Here is a 25294-nt window from a genome sequence, read left to right as displayed (position 1 = left end):
GGGGACGGGACGGCCCGGGGAGCGGGGGGTGGGGGTGGCGGCATCGGGCGTTCCCGGGGAGCGGGGGGGGCGGTCCCGGGGGGTACCGGCTGCGGCCTCGGTGGTCCCGGAGTACAAGCGGGGCAGCCCCAGGAGGTCCCCGGGAGGGGCCCAGGGTGGGGAGCAGAGGGGTACCCCCGGGGGGTACCAGGGCCAGCCTCGGGTCTCTCGGGGAGAGCCCCGGGGGGGTCCCAAGGGGGCAGCCCCCCTCCCCCCCCGGCAGCACATGTCCCCCGGGCCGGGGTCCCCAGCAGCCAGGCCTGGCCAGCTCTGCCCCTGCCCCCGGGGGGGCTGGGGGCCGCTGCCTCCCCCGTCCCATGCCCCCTGCGCCGCTGCCCCCCTGTCCAGACACGAGACACCCCATGGCCTCAGGACTCGTTTAATGGCATGACAGGGACAGGGCAGAGACACCACACAGCCTCAGGGCTCGTTTAATGGTGTGACAGGGACAGGGCAGGGGACAACGACCGTGTCGCCAGCTCGGGGTGGGGGGTCCCCCCGGTGTCACTTCTTCTGGGGCAGCATCCCCCCAGCATCCTTCTCCCCACGTGACATGTCGGTGTCTGGGGGGATGGCGACGTTGACGAGGACCAGGGACGTCTGCTCGGCCGGGGGGTCACCCTCCTCCAGCGGGTGGTGGAAAGCCACGAGGAGCTGGTAAAGGGCCGAGCCCAGGGCGGCCCCCAGCAGAGGTGCCACCACCGGCACCCACCACCACCCATTGCCCCTGCTGGAGATGGGGCATGGTGGGCAGGGGGTCACCCCTGCCACCCCCCACCTCGCCTCCTTCCCTCTACCCACCTGAAGACCTCTGCGCCCCAACCTGCGATGTAGGTGAAGAGCCGGGGCCCAAAATCCCGCGCGGGGTTCATGGGGCAGCCGCAGTTGGAGCCCATGGAGACCTCGATGGAGAACACCAGCAGGGCCACGGACACCGGCTCCAGGCCCTTCGGGACACCCTTGTTCCGGGTGTCCAGAATGGCCAGGATGCCCATGATCAGCAGCGCTGTGCCCATCACCTGTGGGGCTGGCAGGGAAGCTCAGCGCCGCAGGGACCGGCACCGCCGGAGGGGTCTGAGGGGAGCCGATACCGGCAACCCACCTGGTCCAAGAAGCCGTTGGAGAGGGAGAGATAGTCAGCAGGGTAGGTGGCAAAGATGGAGGCCGTTTCCCAGGGGCCAGAGGTGGTGAGGGTCCCGTTGCTATAGTGCTGGATGGCATCTGCGGAGCAGAGGCAGAGCCTGTCTGCGAGCCCAGACACCCCGGCACAACCGCGGTGTTCCCCCGCCAGGCACCTGCCCACCTCCCCGTACCATAGTAGAGGGCGTAGACGGCTCCGGCAGATATGAAAGCTCCCGAGGTCTGCACGGCCACGAAGATGGGAAGCTTCCACCAGGGAAACTGCTCCAGCAGGCACATGGTGAGGGAGAACGCGGGGTTCAGGTGGGCCCCTGCAATGGAGCAGGGAGAGCGGCTGGGATTGGAGGGTTCTGGGGAATCTGGAGCTGGGGGAAGGCGGGACCTGAGGCCACCTCCCCAGTCTCACCAGAGACTCCCCCTGCCATGTAGATGGCCACCATGACTGCCAGGGCGCCTGCCAGGTAGGCGGTGAGGATGTTCCCCTTCATCCCGGAGCTGGTGACCATCTGCGCCGAGCCGCTCAGGGTGATCAGCTAGAGAAGAGGGACATGGCTCCACTGTGGCCCCCCCTGCTCCCTAAGGGCTTCTGCTCCACCGCACTGCAGCCACTGGCAGGATTAGCTCTGATCCCAGGCAGCAGAAGGGCAGCAAGGCAAGGGCTGCTCTGGTGCCTCTGGCTGCATTGCCTCCATGGTTTTCTCCCCCACCCCCTGGGCTCCAGCTTTGGGCACCAGACGGGGTACAGGCAGGGAGGCAGTTACTGATCTTGCTTGTGGTTTTGACAGCAAAGTAAACAAATCATCAACAATTAAGTAATCTGCTTCCCTGGGGAGACAGTGGGGAAGGGGTGCCACTGGTGCGATTGTGGCATCATCATTTGCCATCGCGGGATGCAGCCCAAATGCCAAGTGTGACTCCGGAGCCCCAACTTTGCCTGCTCCAGGGTGGTAGGCATCAAGGCATGTGCTGCCCAGCCCTCAGGGACCACATGGCAGTGCCGGTGCCCTTATTGTGCTGGAGCTGCTGCAGTGGAGGGTGTACCACACTGCAGGAACAGGGTCTAAGCGGGAGGCCAGGCAGCGTCAAGTCTCTCGGTGAGCGTGGTGCAGCCCCAAACCCCCCCACCCCTGGCAAGGGACAGGCAGGAGAGCCCTGGGACTCCCAGCGCCTGCCACCACCCCCACAGTCAGCCCTGGCCCACCCGTGTGCCCCGCTCACAATAAGCACGAAGACAGCCAGCAGCTCAGCCAGGCATTCCCGCACCAGCTGGTTCCGGATGTGGAGCAGAGCCTGGGCCCTCTTCAAGAAGGAAGTGGTGGCCATAGGGCCGGCTAGGAACGGGCAGCGGCAACAGCAGCGTCAGTGTCTCCGTCCTGGCACGATTTTATGAGCCCCGGGGCTGGGGTGGGTGATAACACGCAGACTTTAAACCAATCCAGGGCCACACCACAGGGAGACGCCTGGCAGGGACCAGAGTTCCACGTAGGGCTGGGGCCACCGCTACCTCGTGACGCTGGCATCCTCCAGTAGGACCAGACCTGGCGGGAGCCCCCCGAGGGTCCCCGAGCGAGACCTCGCTCAGGTGAGCTGGCACTGGTGTTTCCTGTCCAGGGACCCCCCCTATTTCCCTGCCAGATCCCTGCCCAAGCCACAACCACAGGCAGTGCTAATGAAGAGGCCTTTGGAAAGCCTCCCAGGATGGGCTGTCGAGAGTGGCCCAGGGGAGTTGTTAGCACAGCACAGGGCAGGCAGTGAAATGGGAGAAGGAGGCGGGCAGGGAGCAGTGTGGGCATGGAGCCAGGGCAGAGAAGCCGGGCAGCTGCCTGCACCCGTGGGGCAGCCCCCAGGAGCCACCCCGGCAGCTGTGCGGGGCTCTGTCTCCGAACTGGGGAGGTTCCAGCTTGAAGGAGCCTGGCAGGTCACTGTTAGCATAAAGACTTTATTGCTCTGTACACATGCACGCACACACACACTCAGCCCCCACAGGGGTCCCTGAAGATCCACAGCATCCCAGAAGACAGGCAGCCCCCAGCCCTGGTGCCAGCCCTCAGCAGGATCTGATGCATCTGCAACAAAAACAGACGGTGAGAAGAGGCTGCTGCCCACTGCCCACCCTGGATGGAGCCAGCGGCCTGAGCCCCAAGCCAGCGTCTGTCCCCATGGCCCTGGGGTCCCCCTACCCTGTGATGGGGTCCCATCACACCTACAGGGTGCTCAGCCTGGGGGGGCACAGCTACCAGCTTGAGAACCAGCGTCGGAAGAAGCTGCCCAGCATGGACGAAGGGTCGCTCAGGTTGGGAGCGTGGAGCTCGTCTTGCCGTGGCCACGTGTCCACGAACTGTGCCAGCTCCCCTGGGAAAGCAGGGAGAGCTTGCTCAGAGGGGACCTGGCCCGCTCCCCTTGCCTTCCTCAGCACCCCACTCACGGTCATCCATGTTGACCACCTCCTCCCGGTAGTCCTTGCTCTGTCCGTCCTCCTTGGTGGTGGTGATGAAGGCCTGGTCCCCCCTCCGGCGGGTCACCGTTGTCTCCTGGCGGCCCTGGCTGTCCTGCACGGTCCGGCGCTCCTCCACCACCTGTGCAGAGCACCGAGCCCTGAGGAATGCCACCACCCCAGGCTCTGCTCCTTGCACCAGGGACAGTGTTCCCAGGTCACACACAGGCCACCCACAGGCCATCGCTGCACCTGCAGGGGACACTCACCCCGTTGGGGAGAGTCACTTTGGTGACGGAGACACTCTGGAAGTAAGAGTGGGACGTGGGCTCGTTGGGTCTCAGGATGGTCCCCAACCCTGTGGAGGAGACCTGGGAGTCCAGGTCTGCAGGGGAGATGAAAGACAGTGACAGCAGTGTGGGGACACACCCCAAGGGCTGTAGCAGTATGAGCTGGTAAAGTGGGGAAGGCAGAGACCCTGCAGCCCTGCTTCTGGCACCCAACCCACCTTGGTCTTCCTTGAGGCTGGGAGGAGCCAAGTGAGCATCTTCCACCTGCAAGGCAAAGCCACATGCTGGTGATGGGGAGGCAAAGCGTGACACTGCAACAGCAGGCTCCAATGGCCGCCATGACTGAGCCTGCGTGAGGCAGAGCCCTCACCTACCCCCAGGAAGGGTCTCCAGGGCCGGGCTGGCTCACTGGCGTGCTCAGAAACTCCTGGGGATGCACCGGGAGCAGGACCGTCTGGGTGCTTCAGCATGGAGTCCCGCAGCTGCCGCCCCGTGCTGCCCTCGCTGGGGCCGGGCAGAGGGGGCTCTGCAGGGTGGGGGACCAAAGGGAGCCGGGTCAGGCCGGGCCGCCCAGGGGGCTCCGCATCGGCCTCCAGGGCCCTGCTCAGCCCCCGGTGGGGGCAGCCCCTTCCCATCCCCACCGAAGGGCTGCGGGGGCCCAGCCCAGGCCCCCCCGAAGACGCCCAGGAGCTCGCCCACGTCCCGGAACAGCTCCTCGAAGGCACCGCGGGATCCGCCAGGGCTGAAACCGAAGGCGAAGTCCTGGGGGGGCTGTGCCAGGGACGGGCCGTCCTCCTCCTCCTCCTCCTCCTCCTCGTCCCACGCCGTGCCGCCGAAGAGCGGGTCCCGGGGCCTGTGGGACCGCGGCGCTGAGACACCCGGGAGGACAACCGGGGGCCGGGACAGGACCCGCGGGACAACAGGGGGCTAGGGAGCGGGGGGAACCGGGACAGGGCCTATGCGGGCGGGGGCGCGGGGAGCAACCGGGAGGAGCCGGGCTGGGGTCTGCGGTGCCGGGGGGACCAGGGGCGCCGAGTCGGGGGTGGCCGGGGGTCAGGGCCGAACCGACGCCGGGGTCCCGGTACCTGCGCCGCCCCGGGAACCCGAAGAAACCGCGAAACGCGTCGTAAAAGCTCATCGCGCTTCAGCCGCCGTCCGCCGCGCCCGGGTCGCGCTGCCGTAAAGCGCCGCCGCCGCCGCCAAGCGCCTCCGGGTGTCGCGAGGCGCCGCGGCCTTGAGCGAAGAGGGATCCGCCGGGGCCCCGTCGGGCCCAGGCGCGCCCCCGGGGCCACGTCCCGCCCCGCAGGCCGCCGCGGCCCCGTCAGGTCACCCCCGGGCTCTTCACAGGCCGTAGCCTTCCCCACCCGACCGCCCCAGGCTCCAGGGCAGCTCCGAGGCCTCTCGCTCCGGCCGCCAGGCCCGTGCCGTCCCCGAGACGCCCGGGAGCATCATCCACCGGCCCCAGGTTTCTCTGTCCAGCTCCCGAGGCCGCCTGGGAGCGGCGGGCCCTGGCGCCGGCAGCCTCGAGGGCAGAGCCCTGGCCCCGGGAGGTCCCGCCGGAGTCGGCACGATGGTGCGGGGCCGGTACAGCACCCCGATGGGGGGAGGCATTGGGCTCCATCCTGCACCACCCGGGAATCCCTCAGCCCCGGCAGGTGTCCGGGCTTCCTCTGTGCCCCCCCCGCCGAGCCCCACCAGTGCAGCCCACGATACACCACTAGGCCTCCAGAGCACACGGAGGGGGCTCGAGCCAGCCCCAGCTTTGCCCCCCTCCCCCCACCACTGTAGCAGGGAGCCCCCCAACCGCCCAGCCCCTTACCTCACAGCTCAGCCCCTCCAGGGTGATGGGGACTACAGGGCTGGAAGGCAGCTCAGCACCCATGGGCTCCGGCCACCACAGCAGTGGTCCTGTTCCCCTCCCCTGCGCTAGGACCCCTCTCCCATGACAGCCAGTCCTTTTGGGAGGCTCTTGTGGGGAGGAGGGGGGTGGGGAGCGCCCCCAAACCTCGGGGGGGGTGCACCAGCAGCACCAGAGCAGGAGGCAACTGGGACAGCACAAGCTCCAGGTGGAAGGCAGCTGTGCACCTCGGGGCAGGGGGAAGCAGAGAAAGGGAAGGTGGGGGTCCCTGGTCCAGGGAAAGGACAGGGAGGAAGATGGTGACATCCCTGTGCTGGGATTCTGGTGCCCAGCACTGCAGCTGGGAAGAGGAAAAATCCACAAAAGGGGGGGGGGGTAGGAATCAAAAGCTGGGGAGGAGTGGGTAGAGCTGCAACCTTTACCCTTGCCCCAGGGCCTTCCACATCCTGCACCAAAAATACGGAACCAGGCTGAGAAGGTAGGTATTAAAAAATACACACATCACTTTGTGATCTTTATTCTCTTTAGTAAATCACCCGCACGGGGGCTTCAGTTGAAGTGACCAGTTCAAACTGAAAAATACAAGATCTGGACTGCATAGAAAAAAAAAAAAGACCAAAAAAACCCTCAAAAGCAGAAGCAGAAGATACTTACAGCGTGCAAGGAGGGGCAGGACCTGCGCTCGGGGCCCGCAGGGAGGGAGGGGGCGCAGATGGAGAACGTAAAATTGGGGGGTGCCCTCCAGGGCTCCTCTGGGCCGGTGGCAGAGAGCAGCAGAGGGTGGGCGAGGAAATGAGAGAACTACAGGACGGCATGGGGTTTTTGTTTTTATATACAAGACACATTTATCCATTAAATTTAGAACACGGTACAAAAAACCACTTCAACTAATTCATCTTACAATGCTGTTCATATCAATTACTGTTCTTATTCCTAATAATAAGGGGGTTTGCTGTAGGCGACTCGCAGCTTCCACTCCTTTGGATCCGAGAGGTTCTGGGGCAGCAGGAGGTAGTGGGAGAGGGGAGAAAGGAGTAAAAACCAAAAAAGGCCCCTACGGCAAACGGTTCAGAATCTGAATGCAGGGGGCAGGGAGGAGAAAAAAAAAAAGAAAAATACAAATTCTATATTACATACAACAGGAAAGATGGCTGAAGACAGACAACGCAGAGCCGCCTGCTGGCCTGCCCTGCCCAGGGGCTGCGGGGCCCGGACGCTGCCCCGTGGCAGGGCGCTCTCCTCCCCGGGATCCTTCGGCGTCAGGTTCGGTGGGATTCTCTTCTGGAAGCAAGTGGTGGGCGAGGGCCACCCCGGCCTCAGTTGGCGCCCCAGCTGTAGCTGTTGTAGGCAGACTTGTTGGCCTGGGATTTCTGGGGGATGGAGCTGCCTTGGCTGCGCTGCCCAGAGCCACCCTGCAGGAAGGGGGCGGGGGGCGAGAAGGAGAAGCAGGGAGTTATTGCGGGGGAACCGGTGCCGCTGTCTCTGGGGTCCCAACCCCAGCCTGCTCCGCAGGGCGATGCTGGCGTGCCTCGGGCTGCTCAGCCACAGGCACTGCCGTCCCCCACAGGACGGGTCCAGACCACAGGCACTGCGGGCTACGGCTCCTTGGCGCTCGCTGACCCGCCTCAGCCGAGCACAAGCTCTCTGGGGCCACCGGCACCAGGGCACCAGCTGCCTCCTGCACCAAGCAGCTGGCCAGTGGCCCTCGTGCCATGCCATCTGCTGCCCCAGCAGCCACAGGACCCTCCCCTCCGCTCTGCACCTTCCTCCAGACCAGCACCATGCCAGGACCACAGGCAGCAAAGGCCCTGGCAGCTCTGCAGGGGCTGCTGCCCAACAGGGAGGGGGGAAAAGGGAGGGAAGGGTTCGAGCAGGGGAGTGTGTGTCTGTGCGCGCGGGTGTGTATGTGTGCACAAACTGACTGAGGGCCTCTCTCCTCGCCTGGCGGGGCCACAGGGGGAGAAGGAAAGGGCTACATGAGCCTGGGGGGCCTTAGGGGCAGGGGGAGACCCCAGGGCAAGTGCAATGCATTATCAGAGAGGTTCATTACCTGGTCTTCCTGCTGGCGTTGGCAGCACAGTATCATCTGCAAATATGGAAGCTGTTGCAGTACCAGGATATGTAAAATAAAGGGACAAACTATGACAATAGAAATCCAAGGTTAGACCTGAAAGCTACGGTGGGGTCATGGCTGTGGCGAGTAACCCCTTCGCTGCCGGCCTGCGGAGCCACCACTCCGAGGAAGGGGGAGGTCAGGGCGTACCAGGCATGTCTGCGTGAAGGGGCACTACCCGACCGTACCTGGTACAGCCCGGCAGCAAGGGGGCTGTGCCGAGTACCCCCCAGTGGAGTGCACCCCGGGCCTTCCTCACCTCATCCTCTTATCGGCCCTGTGTGTATGTGCAGGTGTGAGCATGTGCGTGTCACCGCGTGTGTCCGCCGCAGGGCGTGAGGGAGGGAGGGAGAGGGGGGCTGGGGTGGGGTGGAGCAAGAGCCCTAGGAGATACCCCAGCAAGGGCCAGGGGGCCGGGGGGTTGCTTACCTGCCCATCCTGCTGCAGGTGGTGGTGGAGGATCTGCGAGTGGGGCTGCTGATGCGGGGTCAGGATGTGCATGAAAGGAGTGGGGGGGTATGCCGCTGCCGTTGCAGGGTTGATGGGGCCGCCGCTGCCCAGCGCTGAAGGCAGATTGAAGGAGGCTGCTGGGGTTCCAGTGTGAAATCCCTGCTTCTCGAAGGATTGCTGAGGAGAAGACGCCAATGGCGGAGTAAGGGCTGGGACCTGGGCAGTGCTCCCCTGCCCCTGGCTGGCAGTGTGCCCCTTTCCCAGCTCTACAAGTCCTGGGCCTGGGAGTCAGTGCATAGTGCAGAGAACAGACAGAGTCTCTGCCTGCGGCTCTTTCTGGGCTTGGAATTGCTCAAAGTTGGGAAAGGCTGAGCAATTCCCTTCTCCCTGGCTGGCTGCTCCAAGGGGAAGAGACTTCATTGCCCAGGGAGGCTGTCTCAGAGCTGGGCTTCCGCTCCCCAGCAAAGCGGCGCTTTCCTGGAGCACACATCAGACACTAACCTGAGTTTTGGAGTAGACAGAGCCCGAGATGTCTGGCACTCCTGTATTACTGGATGTCACGGATACACCTGGGGAGAAGGAAAGGCAAGTGAGCATTAGACAGCAGCCAGTGGTAGCAGCAGTAGCTCCTGCTGCCAATGCCAGCAACAGGAGGTGGAGAGCTCTAGTGGCCTGGTAGCCAGGTGAGGTTTGGAGACAGACATCATCCTAGGGAGCAGGGTCTTGGCAAGGCTAAGCTGCAAAGTGCCTGTACAAATATAAGTTCTTCTGCTCTGGACACAAGCAGTTTCTGAATACCTCCAGAAACAAATTTAGGGGCCTGTTGCCACCCAGAGAAATGCACATTCTTGAAGAGCCCACAAAATAGCAACTCTGAGAAGAGCAGGGAGAATGCAGCAGACAGACAAGATAAACTCCCAGCATGATGCAGTAGCAAGAATGGCCTGAGAGCTCCTTAGATGCAGAACAGGCAACTCGGCTGTGGGCTGGGATGGTTGGTGCAACGACTGGCAACACTGGCACACAACCTGCATTTGATGCTGGCAGTTTCCAAAAAGCTGGTGGTACAGAGGAAACTCTCAGAAAACATTTAAGGCCCAGAAAAAGTGTTGAAATTAAAAAGGTTTGAAAGACTCAGTAACAGGTGGCCTGGTACAGAGCTTTAGTATCTTTGCAAAGAGAAAATAGTGTCTTGAAGGGCTCTAATGTAGTGAAAAAAAGGCACAACAGGAATTTAAAAGCTGGAAGAGGAACCCAAATGCAGGCCCTTTTTAGATGAGCCAGACACTAACCAGTGAAACCCAGTACCAAGACATGTGGCAGGTTCATGACCTTGTTGCATCTTTGAATCAAGAAGGACACTTCTCTAGAAAGCATGCATTTGCCAAATACAGGAGTCAAACAAGTTCCCAGGCTCAAATCTGGAATAATTATTGTTCTATTGATGACAGAGACTGTAAAAAAAAAAATCAACCAACAAACCAACCAAAAAACCAACCAAAACCCAAACAATTCAGCAGCTTAAGCTCTCTGACATGAGTCCAAGGCCCCAGCCATCCAGCTGCTGGGCACAGAGGAAGGCCATGAATTGCTCTGTACTCCTCAAACCTGCTCCAGACATGGATACAGAACAAGCCTGGGCCTTTCTAAGGAGAATCAAATGACCTGCAAGTTGCACCATGGCCATTCTCCTCCCTTACTGCTGGAGGCAGGAAGAGAGCAGTCCCTTTACACAGCCAGTGAGATTGTGAACGAGCCCTGCCACTGTCAGTAACTGCTGCTGAGAAAGATGCTCTGTTGGATCTCTTACCAGTGCTGTATCCATGAGAGCCATAGCCACTGGGCTGCTGAAAAGGGGTTGCTGATGCGTTGACGCTGACATTCACACCATGCTGCTTGGAAGAGGTAGGAGCAACCTACAGAAAGGAGAGAAGCAGAGTGAGGAGAGGCTTTGCTGCCTTGCCCTCTGTCGTGGTTTAACCCCAGCCAGCAACTAAGCACCACACAGCCGCTCACTCACTCCCCTCCACCCAGTGGGATGGGGGAGAAAATCAGGAAAAGAAGTAAAACTCGTGGGTTGAGATAAGAACGGTTTAATAGAACAGAAAAGAAGAAACTACTAATGATAATGATAACACTAATAAAATGACAACAGTAATGATAAAAGGATTGGAATGTACAAATGATGCACAGTGCAATTGCTCACCACCCGCTGATCGACACCCAGTTAGTCCCCGAGCAGCAATTCCCCCTGCCCCCACTCTCCCTGGTTTATATATTAGATGTGACATCACATGGTATGGAATACCCCGTTGGCCAGTTTGGGTCAGCTGCCCTGGCTCTGTCCTGTGCCAACTTCTTGTGCCCCTCCAGCTTTCTCGCTGGCTGGGATTGAGAAGCTGAAAAATCCTTGACTTTAGACTAAACACTACTGAGCAACAACTGAAAACATCAGTGTTATCAACATTCTTCACACACTGAACTCAAAACATAGCACTGTACCAGCTACTAGGAAGACAATTAACTCTATCCCCAGCTGAAACTGGGACACCCTCCTGCCCGAATCCCAAGCCCTGCCTCTGGGAAACTCACAGGGAACACGGCGGGCCCGTATTGGAAGGTGCTGGGGAGCCCTGGTACCCCTGTGTAGTACGGCAGACTGGTGTAACTGTAGCCAGGAGGCAGCGCTGGGTTCAGGAACGTCTGCTGCGTGGTGTGGTGAGTCTGGGTCTGGCTCTGCTGAGGCTGGGCCAAAGTCGTTGCAGGAGCAGGAGAAGAGGCATCACCTCGGCCAAATTTTGTTAAGTCACCTGGAATACAGGAGATGAAAGGAGACTGAAGAACATAAGTGTCAAATCCTGGCACATTCTAGCTCAGCCCAAAGGTGACCCAGCCTTTTGATCAACAGTGACTTGACCAACACCCCTACTACAGCTACTAAGAACTACAGCCCTCACAAGCCCTCAGACCCTTGAACACTGATAAGGCTAAGCTGTTAATTGCTCTTCTCATCCCTGAGAGGAGGACTTCAGAGGGGAAGGGAAACCCCCCAGCAGCTAAGCTACAGTGCTGCACTACCTGATGTCAGCCTTCGATCCAGCACTGGATAAACATGCCGCTGGCTGCCTTCACAGCAACAGAGCCCAGATGACAGAGCTCTCCCCAAGCTCCCTCCATGCATCAGCAGCAGGCCTGAACACAACTCAACTCTCTCCAGCGCCAGACCTGAGCCCAGGGCAGCAGCCTGGGGGCCCTGTCCTACCAGCAAACAGCTCATTGAAGAGGAGAGTCAAATCTCTTCCAGTTGAGGATGTGTGAATGGCCTCTTTTTACAGCAGGGCTCACACATGTCCCTCTCTCTTGCTGGCAGCACCAAATCAAACGCTGCTGCAGAGGCCCAGCAGCCCACAGAGAGTACTCAGAAATATCGCCTTCTCTCTTCCCAGTCTGGGCACTGTGCAAGGGCTTGGCTGCAGGGCTTGGGGAAGCTCCCTTTGCTGCTCTTTATGAGCACCTGCTTTGCTCTTCCATGCAAACAGGCTCCCTATTCAGAGCTCACACAGTAAGCCAGTGAATTTCACAGTGCTGCCCCAGCTCACAAGTGAGTCCAGGATAGACGCAAACAATTATCACCGATGTTAACTTGGCAAACTACGCATGCAGCAGTGCTGCACTCTAAGCTTGGGATTTCAGGCTCAGTATGCCAGGCAAAAGCACTTCCGCACAAAAAAGCTCCTGCTGTAGCAGGGGAGAAGTGGTGCTGGAAAAAGAGCGATCCACAAAGTGCAACAATTCTTAAAGCACATGAAAGCTCAGCACAACTACTGCCCACTGCAAATCAGCAGTGTGATTAAGAGCACCTACCAAGGTCAGTGAGATCAGCCACCCACTGAGCATTTGGTTTGATTTTGACAGGTCCTAAACACCCTGTTTTCTTCCTCCATGAGACTGTCGCATAGATTAAGAAAAGCCCTTAATTTCTCCAGATTTTGTGTTTGCATTTTTACTCTAAGGGCTTGAGAAGCACTGCTTAACCCCTGTCTCACCACGACCTGAAAAGCAGTTCCCCAGTTTTACACCCCACAGATTACTTCAGCCCTTCCTCACTCCCTTTCCAACTGCCGCATTAAATCCTACTTGTCCACATCTTCCTGGTAACAGGCCTTGACATGACCAGATGATCAAAAAGACGTCAAGAATTTAGCTGCTGAAACGTGCTCTAGACCAAAGCCAGTGCAGGAGGCTGGTGCAGACATAGCTCCAGCGGACAATGGCACAGGAAACTAGTAAGGAGCAGCATGAACACCTGATGGGATATGCAATCAGAGCAGTCTTTTTCCCTACCAGAGTACGGATTGCTGCTCAGGCTGCCATCTCTTCCAGTCAGCGGGGTGGTGGGTGTAGGGAATGGGATGCTGTAGTAATCCTGAAGAATAAAAACAAAAGGAGAAGAAGTTTTATGAGCTCTGTCCAAAGACGCAAAGCAGTATCTTTTGGAAAAGAAGAATTTCTGGACTGCAGCTGCTGGATATGTTGGGAGCATTGCAGTTCAATCAGCCACATCGAGGCTGATCACAGCCTACAGCAATCCCAGGTTTTTGTAGCATGCACCATCCCCCTCATCTGGCTATTGGAAGAACCAGATAAGGTCTACTGGTATGCAATCCTTAAACTGCCTGGACCTTCCCCTCCACTTCACAAGGGACACATAGTATTCCTAAATAAAGCCCATTCTCATGAAGTATTTAGTCACTGCCTCTTTCAAGGATCAGAGGCAAGTATCTACAGCAGCTCATCACACCACTGTCAGGCAAAACAGCTCTGACTGCTGTAGCTCTCACGTTCCCTAGCCCCACCATTGATACCGCTGTCTGAATAACTAGTGCTCCTAACTCCCCAAGTGCAAAGGAGCACAAGATTAACTCCTCACTACTGCCACAGAGAGATGCACCCATTTAGCACCCTGTTTTGCCAGCACTTCAGGACTACCTCACAGCCTGACCTGTCTGTACACCCAAAGCACGCAGCAACAGCGAGCTGTTAGATCAATGGATGTGGTGGATCCATGTCAGTCTTCAGTACTCACCAAAGGGAATCTCGTCTGGAGCATTTGCAAGTCATCATATCCATACACCTGTGGCTAGAAAAAGAGCAGGAGATAATGTTAGGGACACAGACTAGGTAAAGACACTTACCTAATTTAGATTAAACATTTAGATAAATGTGAGAGAAAGCCAGAAGCAGACAATCAGAGGCTACACAATTACCTAGGTAAGGGCAGCCAGCATTCACTACTGTAAGACTGACAGTGCCAGCAGTGTTTATGAGCTGCTCAAATGAAGACTGAGCACCAACGTGTAGCACTGCTGTTCCAGACTACAAACGCACTTGACGATTTTCCTCTAGAAATTATTCCAACACTGAAATCTGTCCTCACCTTCAGAAGAGGGCTGTGACACACCCCTAGACTTTGTGGCAGTAGCCACCCTTGTTCTGACTGGCCTTTGTCATACCATGTTGCTAATATAGCTCCACACTTCCATAAGCTGTGCTCTGACCAAGGGCTGTTGCTCCCCAAAGGCTGGGGAAGCTGTAGAGAACAGGCAGACAGGATCTGCTCTGGGGTGACCAGAATTACAGACATTTACCCCCACGGGCACATGGATTTCCTCTGCTACTGTTTTATGGAAAACAGCAGGTCCAAACTCTTCCCATCCAAGGCAGTCCTACTGAGCCAATGTTATGGTTTTTGGTTTCTCTACTATACTACCTTCCTTCTTGCTAGCTGAAGACAGAGCTAGGAGTGATCTACTGGCATAACATGACTGCAAAGAGCCAGTCATCCTACTCACCGGATAGGCATGTAGCAAGCCTGGAGCCATGATGTACGGATTAGGCAACAACGGTGGGACTCCAGGAGGGAGATTGGGAGGGGCTTTTCCTGAAAAAGGAAAAGAAAGCAAAAGATTCACAGTGAAGCAAACAGCAGGAGCTGTCTCTCTTAGCCCCCACACCCTCCTCCTGTTTAGCAGTACCCAGGAAAGTACCTGATGTTGTTGCAACGGAGCTGCGAGTTGAGGCTGTCACCGTGGAGTTACTACTGAGGCTGAGGCCCAGGCTGCTGACACTGCTGAGACTGGATGAAGCACTTACGACTGGTGGGGCGGCTGACACTGTGCTGGAGGAGGTGGAGAAAGTGCTAGCAGAAGAATGGAGGCTTGCTTCACTCTCCACACTTGTGTGCTAAGGAAGGAAGGGAAGAGAGTTAGGGGACCAGGCAGATGTAATTGAGTGCAGAAATATTGCAGGACAGTGTCTACATAAAATATTGCACGGCTCTGTCTGCACCCGGCCGTTCCCAAGAGCCTGCAATGAACTCAGCTGCTGCAGGCTACAAAGAAACCTGCTTTGCATCTGGCTTAAGTCCAAAGTCCTGATAGCAGCCAACCCCTAATGCTTCCAAGCCTCTTGTGCGGCTGTGTCCCAACACGTCTGTCTGCTGGAAGAAGCAGGGCTGAACACTGCATTTGCAGCAGGGAGATTTATTCTGCTGCAGAAGCACTAGAGCACACCTAGACTCACCAGAAGAGTTGAGGTTGACGTTCGCCCAGAGGATGTGGATGAGGACAGACTGTTCTGCTGGGTGGGTAATGTACTGCGGAAGGAGGAATAAAAGGTTGTCAAACCAAGATGCGAGAGCCACCACTGGTAGCACCAGGGCAGTTCCCATTCCCCATCTGCTCAGATAGGATGAGTCATCTCAGTCTTCCCCACTGCATGAGACAGACTTTGATGTCTACTATAGATCCCGGCTTCTAGTTCTGCTTCTCTAGAAATCCATCCACCACACTTGCTCACCTGCTGAGTTGGGTGGTGGTCGTACTAGGGAGTTCCTCACTGTGGCTCAGGCTGCTCAGAGCTGTCGAGTGTTGGCTGGCTGTCGTCAGCAAGGACGAGGCAGATACCCCATCATTGAGAGGCGTGATACTGGGAGCAGAGGGGGAATCGGATTTCACTGCCGGGCCTGTAGCACCTGCAAACAAAAGCTTTGGGTTAGGGACAGCTACTAGAAGCTCCTGGAGGGCAATTCAGTGGTGAGGATCAACAAAAGCTCAGACAGAGGAGCAGGGAGATCTGGGGCTTCCCTCACTGCTGCCAACCAGTTACACGCTTGTGACAGTGTGATTGTGTTCTGTGTCTGAATTCACCCCAACACCACTATCAGCTCTGCAAAGAGGTTCAAGACCTACAGATGAGGTGCCTTTCACAAACAAATCAGAGTAAATTACTGTCATCAGGGAGTGACTCATCAAGGATCTCATGTATCCATCAGCAGAAAGCTGAACATTTCAAGGCAAGCAAATAACCTGAGTGGCAGCAATTAGCCCAGCAGGGAAAGGACTTTCTTCTAGCGCAGGTAAAGCTTTTCATCCAAAGCAAAGAATACGAGCAGTACAAGGGACTGAGGACACCCACTGCACTGACAGACTCTTACCTTCAACAGCCTGTGTGGTTTGTAATGGCGTGGGTTGCACAGAACTGAAACCATTCTGAGGAAGAAGAGAAAAAGAGTACTGGGCATTGCAGCTGCTTGTTTCCAGAGGCAGATCTAGTGTCAGCCCCCTCCCACACTCCCTCAGTTGTGAAAAAAAGGCATGCTACCAACACGTATCACCAGACTGTGGCAGGGTCAGTCCCAAGCTCAACTAGCCCTGTGCCAGCATGACCCCCAAGCACATATTTGAGAAAGCAGTGCAAGAAGTTTCTCTGCTGCTGGTAGTTAGACTGGCTCAACATCCTCAACCCAAGTTCGTTAGCCAAAATTGATGTTACTGAACTTGTGTGCAACATGCAAGAATTGAATCCTTAAGACAAAACTAAATCCTTAGCCTGAATGCCACTCTGCAGCAGGGTAATTATGCATGACATGACACGGCCTGCAATCAACTTAACTGCTGTTAACCCCACTGGCCCAGCCCCAGGTAAGTAATGGACCTAAGGACTCTAGTAGCAGCGAGAAGAAAGCTCTCACGAGAGTCTGCAAGCCACATGGTGAGGCTGGAGGATCACAGAAACACTTGATAAACCACTTAGCTTCCCCCGAGACAGTGCTTCACATGCTATGCTTACTCAGCACAAAGGGTGAGCAAAGCTATTTCCCTACCTTGGCCTGGGTCAGATCTTTCTGGGGCGAGGAAGAGATTGAATTTGGGTATCGCCTCGTCTGGGTGGATCTCTGTTCATACAGTGGTCCCTGAGTGCTGTTCTGGGAGGTAAACGTTGCTGTCTGTATTGTGCCGCTCTGGTAACCAGACTCCTGGCTTTGATTGGACGAAATTGTGGATGAAGATTCACTACAAAGGGGAAAAAAAAAATAAAATAAAAAAAAGTTTACGTTTTCCTCCAAAACAGCCCTGCTCTAAGCTGCTGACCCAGACTGTAGGCTCTTCGTTTCAAGTCTTCAAAATAAAGAGCCCCAAGCATCAGCATAAAGGCACCACACAAAGCAGCCAAGCAAACCAAGCAGAGAAACATACCCGGACAAGGGCTAGCCCAACCACAGGAGGATGCTGGCACCTAGCTGCAGCCTTGCCTAACACACTGCTGTGTTCCAGGTGACATTTCATGAGCTGCCACTGCTCAGGTCCCAGCACTCAAGGGACTGGCCAGATACTAAGGGTCAGCCCGACAGAAGACAGAAACACTTCACTTTGGCAAGGCATCATGATCGTAGATACACCTACTCCACCGCATCCCAGTTTGCCAGGCAAAAAGCAGGACAAAGCACACAGAATCTGTTCACCAAGGACAAGAGGCAGTTGCACTGGGGATTCCCCTCCTGTGTTTCCAGCAACAGTTTAAACAGCAGCAGGAAACATATGTTTTCTGTATAAGTACCACAGGCCCAGTCAGTCATAGAGCTGCCTGAATGAGTCTGCTGGCAACTTACACTTTGCTGTTGCATACGTTGTCCCCCCTTTGTGACCATGGCACAGTCAGAAAGGGTCTACTAGTATGCAGGATAACTAAAGTCCACAGGACCAGCTACCTTCCAAAGCTACCCGCTCAGATTAACTGTTCCCTTCCTCACACCTGGTCCTCACCTAGCCGTGCTGGTGTACAGGCTGCTTTGAGATTGGCTAACAGCGGTGCTTGTTGTGGGCGTCGATTCGTACTCCGCAAGAACAGGCTCCGAACCAAACTGTAATGCCCCAAACTGCAGGTTTAGCCCTGAGATATCTGCTGAGCCAGGCATTTCCACTGCAAGCGCAGGAATCTGCAAGGGAGGAACAACAGAAAGGGTCAACCACTCCCTGGGATCAGCACAGAAAATGACTTTAGTATCCACATTTCCCAGCACGTGACGGTAGTTACAGGCTTCCATACTCTGAATTACACTGTTCAACCCAGGCAGGCAAGCGTTTCTGTCACCCCCACAAACACCCAATGCTAAGAGCAGGAAGGCCAAGCCCAGCTCTTCCCTCACCAGCCCAAATGGATTTTTCTGCAGCTCTAACACAATACCATGCCTCCTTCCCCACCATCGATCCGCACCTTTGATGTTAACGATGCTTTTTTCTTTTGCTGCTTCAGCTTCTGCTGTGCTGGCTGGGGACTGGAGGACTGGTTGTCCGAGGACCCTGGGGACATCTGGGGAACAGGATTGGTTTTGCTGGGCAGCGGTGAGGAAGGGGGTGCCGGCACGGTTGTGGAGGCAGTCACCACAGGTTGTTTCTCCTGCATGAACACTTCTATCATGGTTGAAGTCGATGTGAAGGCCTGACGCTTGGTGAAGGGACTATGAACAGAAGAGTCTGTTGGGTTCTTGAGATCTACCAGGAGAGACAGAGTTGAATTAGCAGGATTTGTTTCCTTCAAACTAAAACAAGTTCTGACACTTCTAAGCATCAAGAAAAATAAAATAATTTCACACTACGACTCCTCCTCCCATTAAAATCAGAGAGCAGAGAACCCCAGCATCTCCACCCCCAGCCTTGCACTCTCACCACCATCAACACCGAGCCTTTTAAACCCTTCTGCCCTCAGCTCCTTCCACCACCTCTACAGGACAAAGCAAGCTTGCAGAAGTCCTCCATCCTCCAAGGAAGGCTGGACTTCAGAGTCCCTTGTGTGGAGGCACTGCATGTCAGAGTCCTACACAGGCCTGATGCTGCTTCCTTCCCCCTCTCTGCCAACACTGCTGCATTTCATTGCCTGCTCTTTCCCCTGCAAGTACTGGGTATCCTCCAAGCAACACCGCTGCTCAGGGCTGCCCATCCTCACATCTTTGCACAACTGCACCACCCTCCTCCTTCGCCTAAGCCTTACCACAGCTTATTAAAAACCAAATCCTATTCTCTCTGACTCTCCTCTGTGGAGATCAGGAGCTGCCAACACTGACTGTTGCTAGGACAGGGCTCGATTTTTCTTCCACTTAGATTTGAACCAGAGCCATTTCCCTATAGCAAGGGAAACCACAGCAGGGCTCAGCACCTCATCTGAAAAGCAGAAGCCTCTCTTAATCACTGTTTATTCCCTCATGCCAGCCCAGAGGTAGAGTTACTACTTGGTATTTAACAGTCACCAGAATCGCATTCCTTTAAAACATAACATCAGGTCAGCAGCGCGATAAGACTGACAAATGTTGGTATTCAGGAACTATTTTCCAGAGGTGCCCACTTTCAGACCCCTTCTCTGCTACACGGCTTTACACCAGGAAGTAGTTCTGCACACTATAAGGGTCTCGGGAACACCAAATCCCTGGCCCTGAAGCTGACTGGAATGACCAGGAGGCAGATGGATTCAACAGCTCTAAGTATAAAAGGAACAAGGGAAGACTCACATGCACTATTACATTTTACTCTCAAACTTGCACACACGATTAATTGCTCCAGCACAACTTGTGATCTGGCCCTGCACTGAATCCCTCACACCGCTGCTTGTGGCGCATTTCTGCGGTTCTGGGAGAACGCGCTTCCCTTTGGGGAGCCATGCTGCTTTTCCTTACCATACTGCACAAGAGACGAGGTCTGCGTAGTGGATCCCATGTCCCAAGAAGAAGCAGTGGTGCTCCCACCAGGCTGGGTGTGCTGAGCAGCCAGCTGAGCCAGAGCCTGGGCTGTCTTGAACTGCTCCAGGAACTGAGAACCTGTGGTACTGCTGCCTTTGGCCTCCCCAACATCTCCAAACCCTTTCCCCAGCATGCTCACCTGCAATTTCAGCAATGAAATAACAAAGTCAACATCTCCCTTGGCTTGGAACTTGGCTCAGAGGACAGATGCATCTCTTAACATAAGCCTGAATGCACTGTACCCTGCTGCTTCTCACTGGGTGCCTCAGCTTAACACTCTTGAGCTCCAGATGCACAGAGACACTGCTGGCAAGGAGAGCTCATACTTCTCTCACAGCCTCACATGTTAGTGCAAGTACACTTATCTGTTGCCCAACCCATGGCATTTTACAGTGTCATGGAGGCTTACAAAAGAAGTTAATAGATAGGATCTTTAAAAATGTACTAAATTGTTCACATTCATTCAGTTGCACTAAAAAAAAGACAACCATCAGAAGAACTTGGCTTTACAGTTAAGGTGGTTTTGAAATCCTTCCTGAACTATCTCACCATTAAATGCACAATTTTTATTTCTTTTACTGAAGTTCCACAAAGAAGCATCTGCCCAGGTCTGTGCACATCCCTGATTCAGATTCAGTGCCTCCTTCCTTCACGTATCAGTAAATGCCAGCATTTCATCCCACACCAAACTCCCAACAAGTTCCACTTCTCAAATGGTTGAATATGCAAGCCCTGGACTGCAAGTTTTTTCTTTCCTCTGAGCAAGAAAGAAGCAAGTGTTGCACGTCTGACAAGGGCAACAGGGGAAGAATTATTCCAGTTATTTCTAATTAAGCAATGGACTTCATGCCTTTAGATTTAGAGCAGACTGGCAAATCATCCAAGCAGAGGACTTTGCCACCCACAAGAAGCAAGCAGGTGTCAGAACTGTATTTCCCATATTGCCCAAAAGCAGACAGAGAATGTCAGGGAAACCAACACCTGCTAAAACCCGAACGCTGGCAGAGACTGGTATTTCCTTACCATGCTGTGGTGAGAGAAGGAGTTACCAGAGGCAGGCTGGGATATAGCACTTTGCTTGGAATTGCTGAACACCAGTGGCTGGGCCAGAGAAGGAGCCTGCGATGACTCCAGGTTTGTTGACTCATTCTCCATAGAAGAGGGCGTCTTTCCTAGCAGGACTGCAAGATCAATTCTGGATAAAGAAAGAAGATAACCCACTGAAGTTAACATGAGGTCTGTCACACCCCTCATTTCCAGTGGTATTCTACGTCCAGCCTCACAATTTATAGCTTTTACTTTATAAATTGAATGAATCTGCAGAACATTAACTCACAACTGCCAGTACCAACTTCAAAAGGACACAGACCAAGCAAGATCCTGCATGGCCTTCTATTTTAAAGCATGTCTTCCATTAATTTAACACAGCAAAATGCCCCCAAATCTGAAGAACCAGCAGCAGAGCCTAGGAAAACTCTAATCCAGGATGAGGACCGGAAACTCCTAACTCAACTTTTCCATTTAAATCCATCTCATCTTATTCAGAGCTGCTGCATTTTAGCTAGCTGGCAAGATTTAGTCTGAGATGGCAAATTGCTCTGGGACTTGTGTACCACTTTTCCCACATAAACAGCATTGCCATGGGCTCTCACCTCTGTCCAGCTGTGATTGTCACATTCTCGGCAGGCAGAGGCACTGAAGACACATTAGAGGCGGTGAAGATCTTTGTCTCAGACAGCTGAAAGATTAAAAAAAAGGGAAAAATAATCCAAAAGTGAGAACAGCCCCTCAGTACTCCAAGTAAAACACACAAACGTTTGAGACAAACAGCCACAGAAAGATTCAAGAAATTCAAGTGTTTAGACTTAAACTCCTCTAACATTTGGCTCCCATCAGAATCAGCTTTTAATTCATTTGTTTGTTCTCAGGCAAGTGCACAAATCACCTCACCTACCAGTGGAAAAAAAAAACCAAATCCTTCTACAAATCTCCCATAGTCCACAAATCCACTAGGGCTGCTAGGGTCTTAAGACAGGTGCTCTGAATTGATGGTATGCAGCACTGATCTGCAAAACCCACTGCACAGGTACACGCAAGCATTGCTAGAGAAGTCAGAGAAAAAAAGCTTGAGACACATAGTTAAGCTTCCAATGATCCTAGCTTCACCTGGATGACCTGACCAGAGACCAACAGACCTACTTCAACTATGGAAGGGAAAATAACATTGCTCAAAAATGAATGAAGGGGAGGTTTAATGACCACCTGTGATTTAGCCCAGAACATATCTGAATGTGAACAGCTTTTATTCCAGACTAAGGAGCTGCCAGCAACTAAACTGCAAGAATTTAAAAACAGAATCAGGAACCCCGGGAGCATATCACACGCACTGAAGGCAAGAAAGGCTATCAAAGGCTCTCTTCAAGCAGAGACCTGACTGAACAGATAGAGAAGCTGCTTGCATCTCCAAACACAGCAGGAGCGCTTCCTTCAGACAGTGCCTGGAACGCAGAAGCTTTCCCTTCATGCCCATTCTGTAGGCTTAGCAAAAATGAGCATGCAAAACTAACAATGATACTAAAAAAGCCCAACCCTGCTCCCATTTGCAAGAACAGAAGTTCTCCCTTGATTCAGAGAGGGACTGAAGCCCATTTCAGAAGAAACTGATACACAGGCATTAAAAGCAGGGGATAACAGCATCCATTCTCCCCTGAAGGACACACCAGGCAGAGAACAAAAAGCCACGGGACATGCCAAAGAGCAAGTCAGAAGGTAAAGCCAAGAGTTTCTGTTCAATCCAAATCACAAGGACCAGCAGAGGCACGTGACTCATGTACGAAACCACTGCTGCCTCCTCCGTGGCACGTGGTGTGGATCAAAGGCAAACCTTCCCAAACCGCCATTCCACCAGAGGAGCAGAGCAAGAATCTTGTGTGGAGTCAGGCCAGTTTATGGAAAAATTAAATCATGCAGTTGCAGGAAATGAGAGGACCAGACTCGATGCCCTCGGAGATCCCTTCCTGTCTTGGGCTTCTATGACAAGCTCTACTACACATGTACTTTAGAAACAGCAGTGTTTACTTATTCATCATAGCTCCTAGAATTGGGAGCCTGGCTTGGGCTATGCCCATAGTTTGCAGAGGATAGGTTTTGCGATCCTCTCATAGCTGTGTGTGTACAAACAGGACAGCAGCCTGCCAGCAGACACATGGAGGAGAGGTGTTTGGCGAGTACCTACATCTTCATTCCAGTCCTCTGTGCCCCATTCTTCTGTTGCGGCCCTCCATGCACCTACAAGATAACAACAGGTAGAGAAGTTAAGTGTGCATCAAAGCTCTACCTCCAAGAGCCAGGGAAGCACTGGGGAGCTTTGCAAGCAGCCAAGAGGATTTCTATTTGCCAACCAGACAAGTTAAAGCAGTTGACCCCACCCATGATTCATGGGCAAGGTACCATGATGGGATCACCTCAGCCTTGCTTGGGCAGGATAGGCTGAAAGAGAGGGACCACTGGGCTGGCAGCTATGGCAATGCACACCCCCCAACACCAAACAGGGAAGCTGAGCTTGGCAAGGAAGCCCTGGCATCGTGCCCAGCCTCCTTGTGTTACTTTCCTCATTTCCCCTTGTATTGCAATAGCTGCAAGTTTCTGCGCCCATGAGCAGTTAGTGTTACCCCAGCAGCTTGGACAGAGCACCTCCTTCGGGGGCTTCCCACCAGCTCTTGTGCAGGACCTCACCACCCAGTTAAACCATAAGTTTCTATAAAACCCAGGGACAGCTGAACCATTCATATGGTTTGTCTTCCTCTCACAGCACCCCCCGCCCTCACCAAATGGTGAAACCTCACTGCACCAGGACCCCCTGTGCATAGGCAAAAATGGGAATCAGAAAGGAAAATTTAAGGGACTAAGCAATTCCTGCATTTTCTGTGACCAATTTCAGAGATATGCTCAAAGTGAGTAGCTTAAAACATCAGGGAGAAAAGCACAAGATTTCAGCCACAATCCAGCACAGCACAATTTGTATGAGAGCAAAATTACTGGAAAGAGAAGTTTTGGCTGGCCACATCTTCAACTTGTTCCATCCATCACAGTTTAGCATCAGTACTTTGAATATTATGTGGTGACTTCTGAATTCATTAGACAACTTAAAATTTGGTGTGGGGGGAAAGCAGGAGCTTTTTACATCCCCAAAACCTCAGAACATAAAAGCAGCTCTGTTTTGTACAGCTTGTTTTCAGCCCATGCAAACCAGGTGAACAAAACCCGACATAGCCAGAGTTAACCTTGGAGACATTTACAAGGACGGAACAAGTTGGCATCAGCCCTTTTATAAGCTGAAAGCCTTTTACAGCATAAAACCACAGCACATAGGGAATGAGAACATTGTGGATTCTTCTGCAGGACACAATCAGGCTCGCTGAGAATTTGAGGGGAAGAAGAGAGCAGATATTCCCATACACAATTCAATTATCAGGCCAAAATATCTAAACAACTGCTTGTCTAGAAGTGGGGGAATTAGTGCATGAAATAAGTATATTATCCATTAATTATTCTTTTTTCATTGTTATTTTGTTGGGTGTTTTGTTTTGCTTGACAAGTTGAGCCAATTCAAGAAGCGTTCCTGGATTATTATTATTGGGTTTTTTTAATATTCATGTTAGAAATACAGATACTAAAACAACATAACTTCCCTGAGTACCAGGAGTCTCAAGGCACACTACCCCTTCCTCCCCAGGCAGAAGCATCAGGAGGAGTTCAACACATTCAATGCAAAACACATCTGGGGTTTAAAAACCCAGATTCCATCATTCCTTAGATTTTTTTGGTGCCCTCACAGCAGTAGCAGGAAGGCTCCTTTCCAGATTTTCATAGATCATAAAGATTCTACCAGCTCAACCCTTACTCAAGAGATGAAGTGGGAGCTGGAGGTGCTTGGGTGAGTTGGGCAGTTAGCAGGGGAAAGCAGGAAGCCAGGTGAGTTGCGCCAAGAAGAGTTTGTGCACGTAGGAGCACTGCACAGGGCTCTCTTAGTCTTGCTCACTTGGGGGAAATGAGAAGAAAAGCAAAGCAGCACAAAAAGCAGAAGGAAATCCTGCAGATGAAGAGCAGCCATTGATGGGGCATTCCTGGCAAGTCTACTTCTTGAGTAATGGACACCTATTCAGCATGGCTTTGTGCTCCTTACACATGAAGGGACAAATGGAAAACCAAAGACCTATTAATGTACAGCCAGGCATTTGCCAGAAATGCTCCAGAAAGCTTCCTAACCAGCACAGCGTGTTTAGTTTTTTTAAAAGAAAACGAGTGTATCGCTCTCCATCAAGCTCTTCCAAAGGAAAGAGCTGCAATGCAAGTAATGCCCTGAGACTTCTATCACCATTTCAGAAGTGTTGTCTTCCGAATGACAATCCCTCCTCTCTCCTTTAAGAAAGCCCTTCAAAGGGCCACTGGTCTTTAGCTCCTCAAACCAGGAAAAGGGGAAAAAAAATAAAAGTCAATAGGCATTTGCAAATATGAATGTGCTGAAGAAAAAAATCCCATTGTGTCTTCCAAGATTATTTTTTTTTTTACCTCCCCAATACACTATATTTTAATTTTAAACTGGGAGATGAGCAACCAGCTTGCTCCTCCCACAGCTCATCAGATAGTCTGCCACTATCTCAATGACTGGATACATGTTCCATGCACCAGCCTGGAAGGGTGACAGACCCAAATCCCCCCAGTCTGCACCTCAAAGGAATGTTAATCCAAACAAAGCCAAAGTGTGGCAAAAACACAATGGCAGCACTGGAGCAGAGGCCTTGTGCTGCCTGCGAGAGTTAAAGATTAACCCAGAGATGAGAACCAGGAGATGCTCCAAAGCAACAGAAGCACTCCAAGTATGTCTGCTTCTGGGCCC

General features: G+C 53.8%; 3 protein-coding genes and 1 non-coding gene across 11 annotated transcripts in view; all 4 read right to left on the bottom strand.

Annotated features, from left to right (window-relative positions):
* Positions 1-462: 462 nt before the first annotated feature.
* Positions 463-2974, bottom strand: AQP10 (aquaporin 10). Its single transcript, XM_069795685.1, has 6 exons — positions 2398-2974; positions 1586-1712; positions 1353-1490; positions 1142-1260; positions 841-1058; positions 463-769 (listed from the first exon to the last, which is right to left on the bottom strand). The coding sequence occupies exons 1-6, from the start codon at positions 2500-2502 to the stop codon at positions 544-546; spliced, it is 933 nt and encodes a 310-aa protein (XP_069651786.1). The 5' UTR covers positions 2503-2974; the 3' UTR covers positions 463-543.
* Positions 2975-3104: 130 nt separating this feature from the next.
* Positions 3105-5136, bottom strand: HAX1 (HCLS1 associated protein X-1). The gene is made up of 8 exons (XM_069795674.1): positions 4989-5136; positions 4545-4756; positions 4278-4429; positions 4122-4167; positions 3883-3998; positions 3605-3755; positions 3387-3531; positions 3105-3245 (listed from the first exon to the last, which is right to left on the bottom strand). The coding sequence occupies exons 1-7, from the start codon at positions 5039-5041 to the stop codon at positions 3413-3415; spliced, it is 849 nt and encodes a 282-aa protein (XP_069651775.1). The 5' UTR covers positions 5042-5136; the 3' UTR covers positions 3105-3245; positions 3387-3412.
* Positions 5137-6575: 1439 nt separating this feature from the next.
* UBAP2L (ubiquitin associated protein 2 like) overlaps positions 6576-25294 on the bottom strand; it is a 30973-nt gene continuing 12254 nt past the window's right edge. For 4 of the 8 annotated variants that reach the window (XM_069795550.1, XM_069795552.1, XM_069795557.1 and 1 more), the window contains 20 exons: positions 22631-22683; positions 21048-21133; positions 20419-20590; positions 19333-19534; positions 17880-18157; positions 17429-17601; positions 16489-16678; positions 15820-15874; positions 15183-15357; positions 14907-14979; positions 14372-14567; positions 14177-14265; positions 13411-13464; positions 12669-12750; positions 10917-11134; positions 10135-10240; positions 8826-8893; positions 8304-8501; positions 7812-7862; positions 6576-7173 (listed from right to left, as the gene is read on the bottom strand). In XM_069795550.1, coding sequence (XP_069651651.1) covers positions 7078-7173; positions 7812-7862; positions 8304-8501; positions 8826-8893; positions 10135-10240; positions 10917-11134; positions 12669-12750; positions 13411-13464; positions 14177-14265; positions 14372-14567; positions 14907-14979; positions 15183-15357; positions 15820-15874; positions 16489-16678; positions 17429-17601; positions 17880-18157; positions 19333-19534; positions 20419-20590; positions 21048-21133; positions 22631-22683 — 2615 coding nt within the window. In that variant the 3' untranslated portion in view covers positions 6576-7077. The remainder of the gene's footprint in view (positions 7174-7811; positions 7863-8303; positions 8502-8825; positions 8894-10134; positions 10241-10916; positions 11135-12668; positions 12751-13410; positions 13465-14176; positions 14266-14371; positions 14568-14906; positions 14980-15182; positions 15358-15819; positions 15875-16488; positions 16679-17428; positions 17602-17879; positions 18158-19332; positions 19535-20418; positions 20591-21047; positions 21134-22630; positions 22684-25294) is intronic. The other 4 variants (XM_069795555.1, XM_069795556.1, XM_069795558.1 and 1 more) reach the window with 2 other exon arrangements.
* Positions 12853-12988, bottom strand: LOC138687587 (small nucleolar RNA SNORA58). Its single transcript, XR_011326741.1, has one exon. It is a non-coding gene; the product is annotated as a small nucleolar RNA SNORA58 (small nucleolar RNA).

Source organism: Haliaeetus albicilla, chromosome 10, assembly GCF_947461875.1.
Source record: "Haliaeetus albicilla chromosome 10, bHalAlb1.1, whole genome shotgun sequence".
Classification (NCBI taxonomy): Eukaryota; Metazoa; Chordata; class Aves; order Accipitriformes; family Accipitridae; genus Haliaeetus; species Haliaeetus albicilla.
Note: the sequence above shows the minus strand (reverse complement) of the source record. Positions and strands in the feature narration are given on the sequence as shown.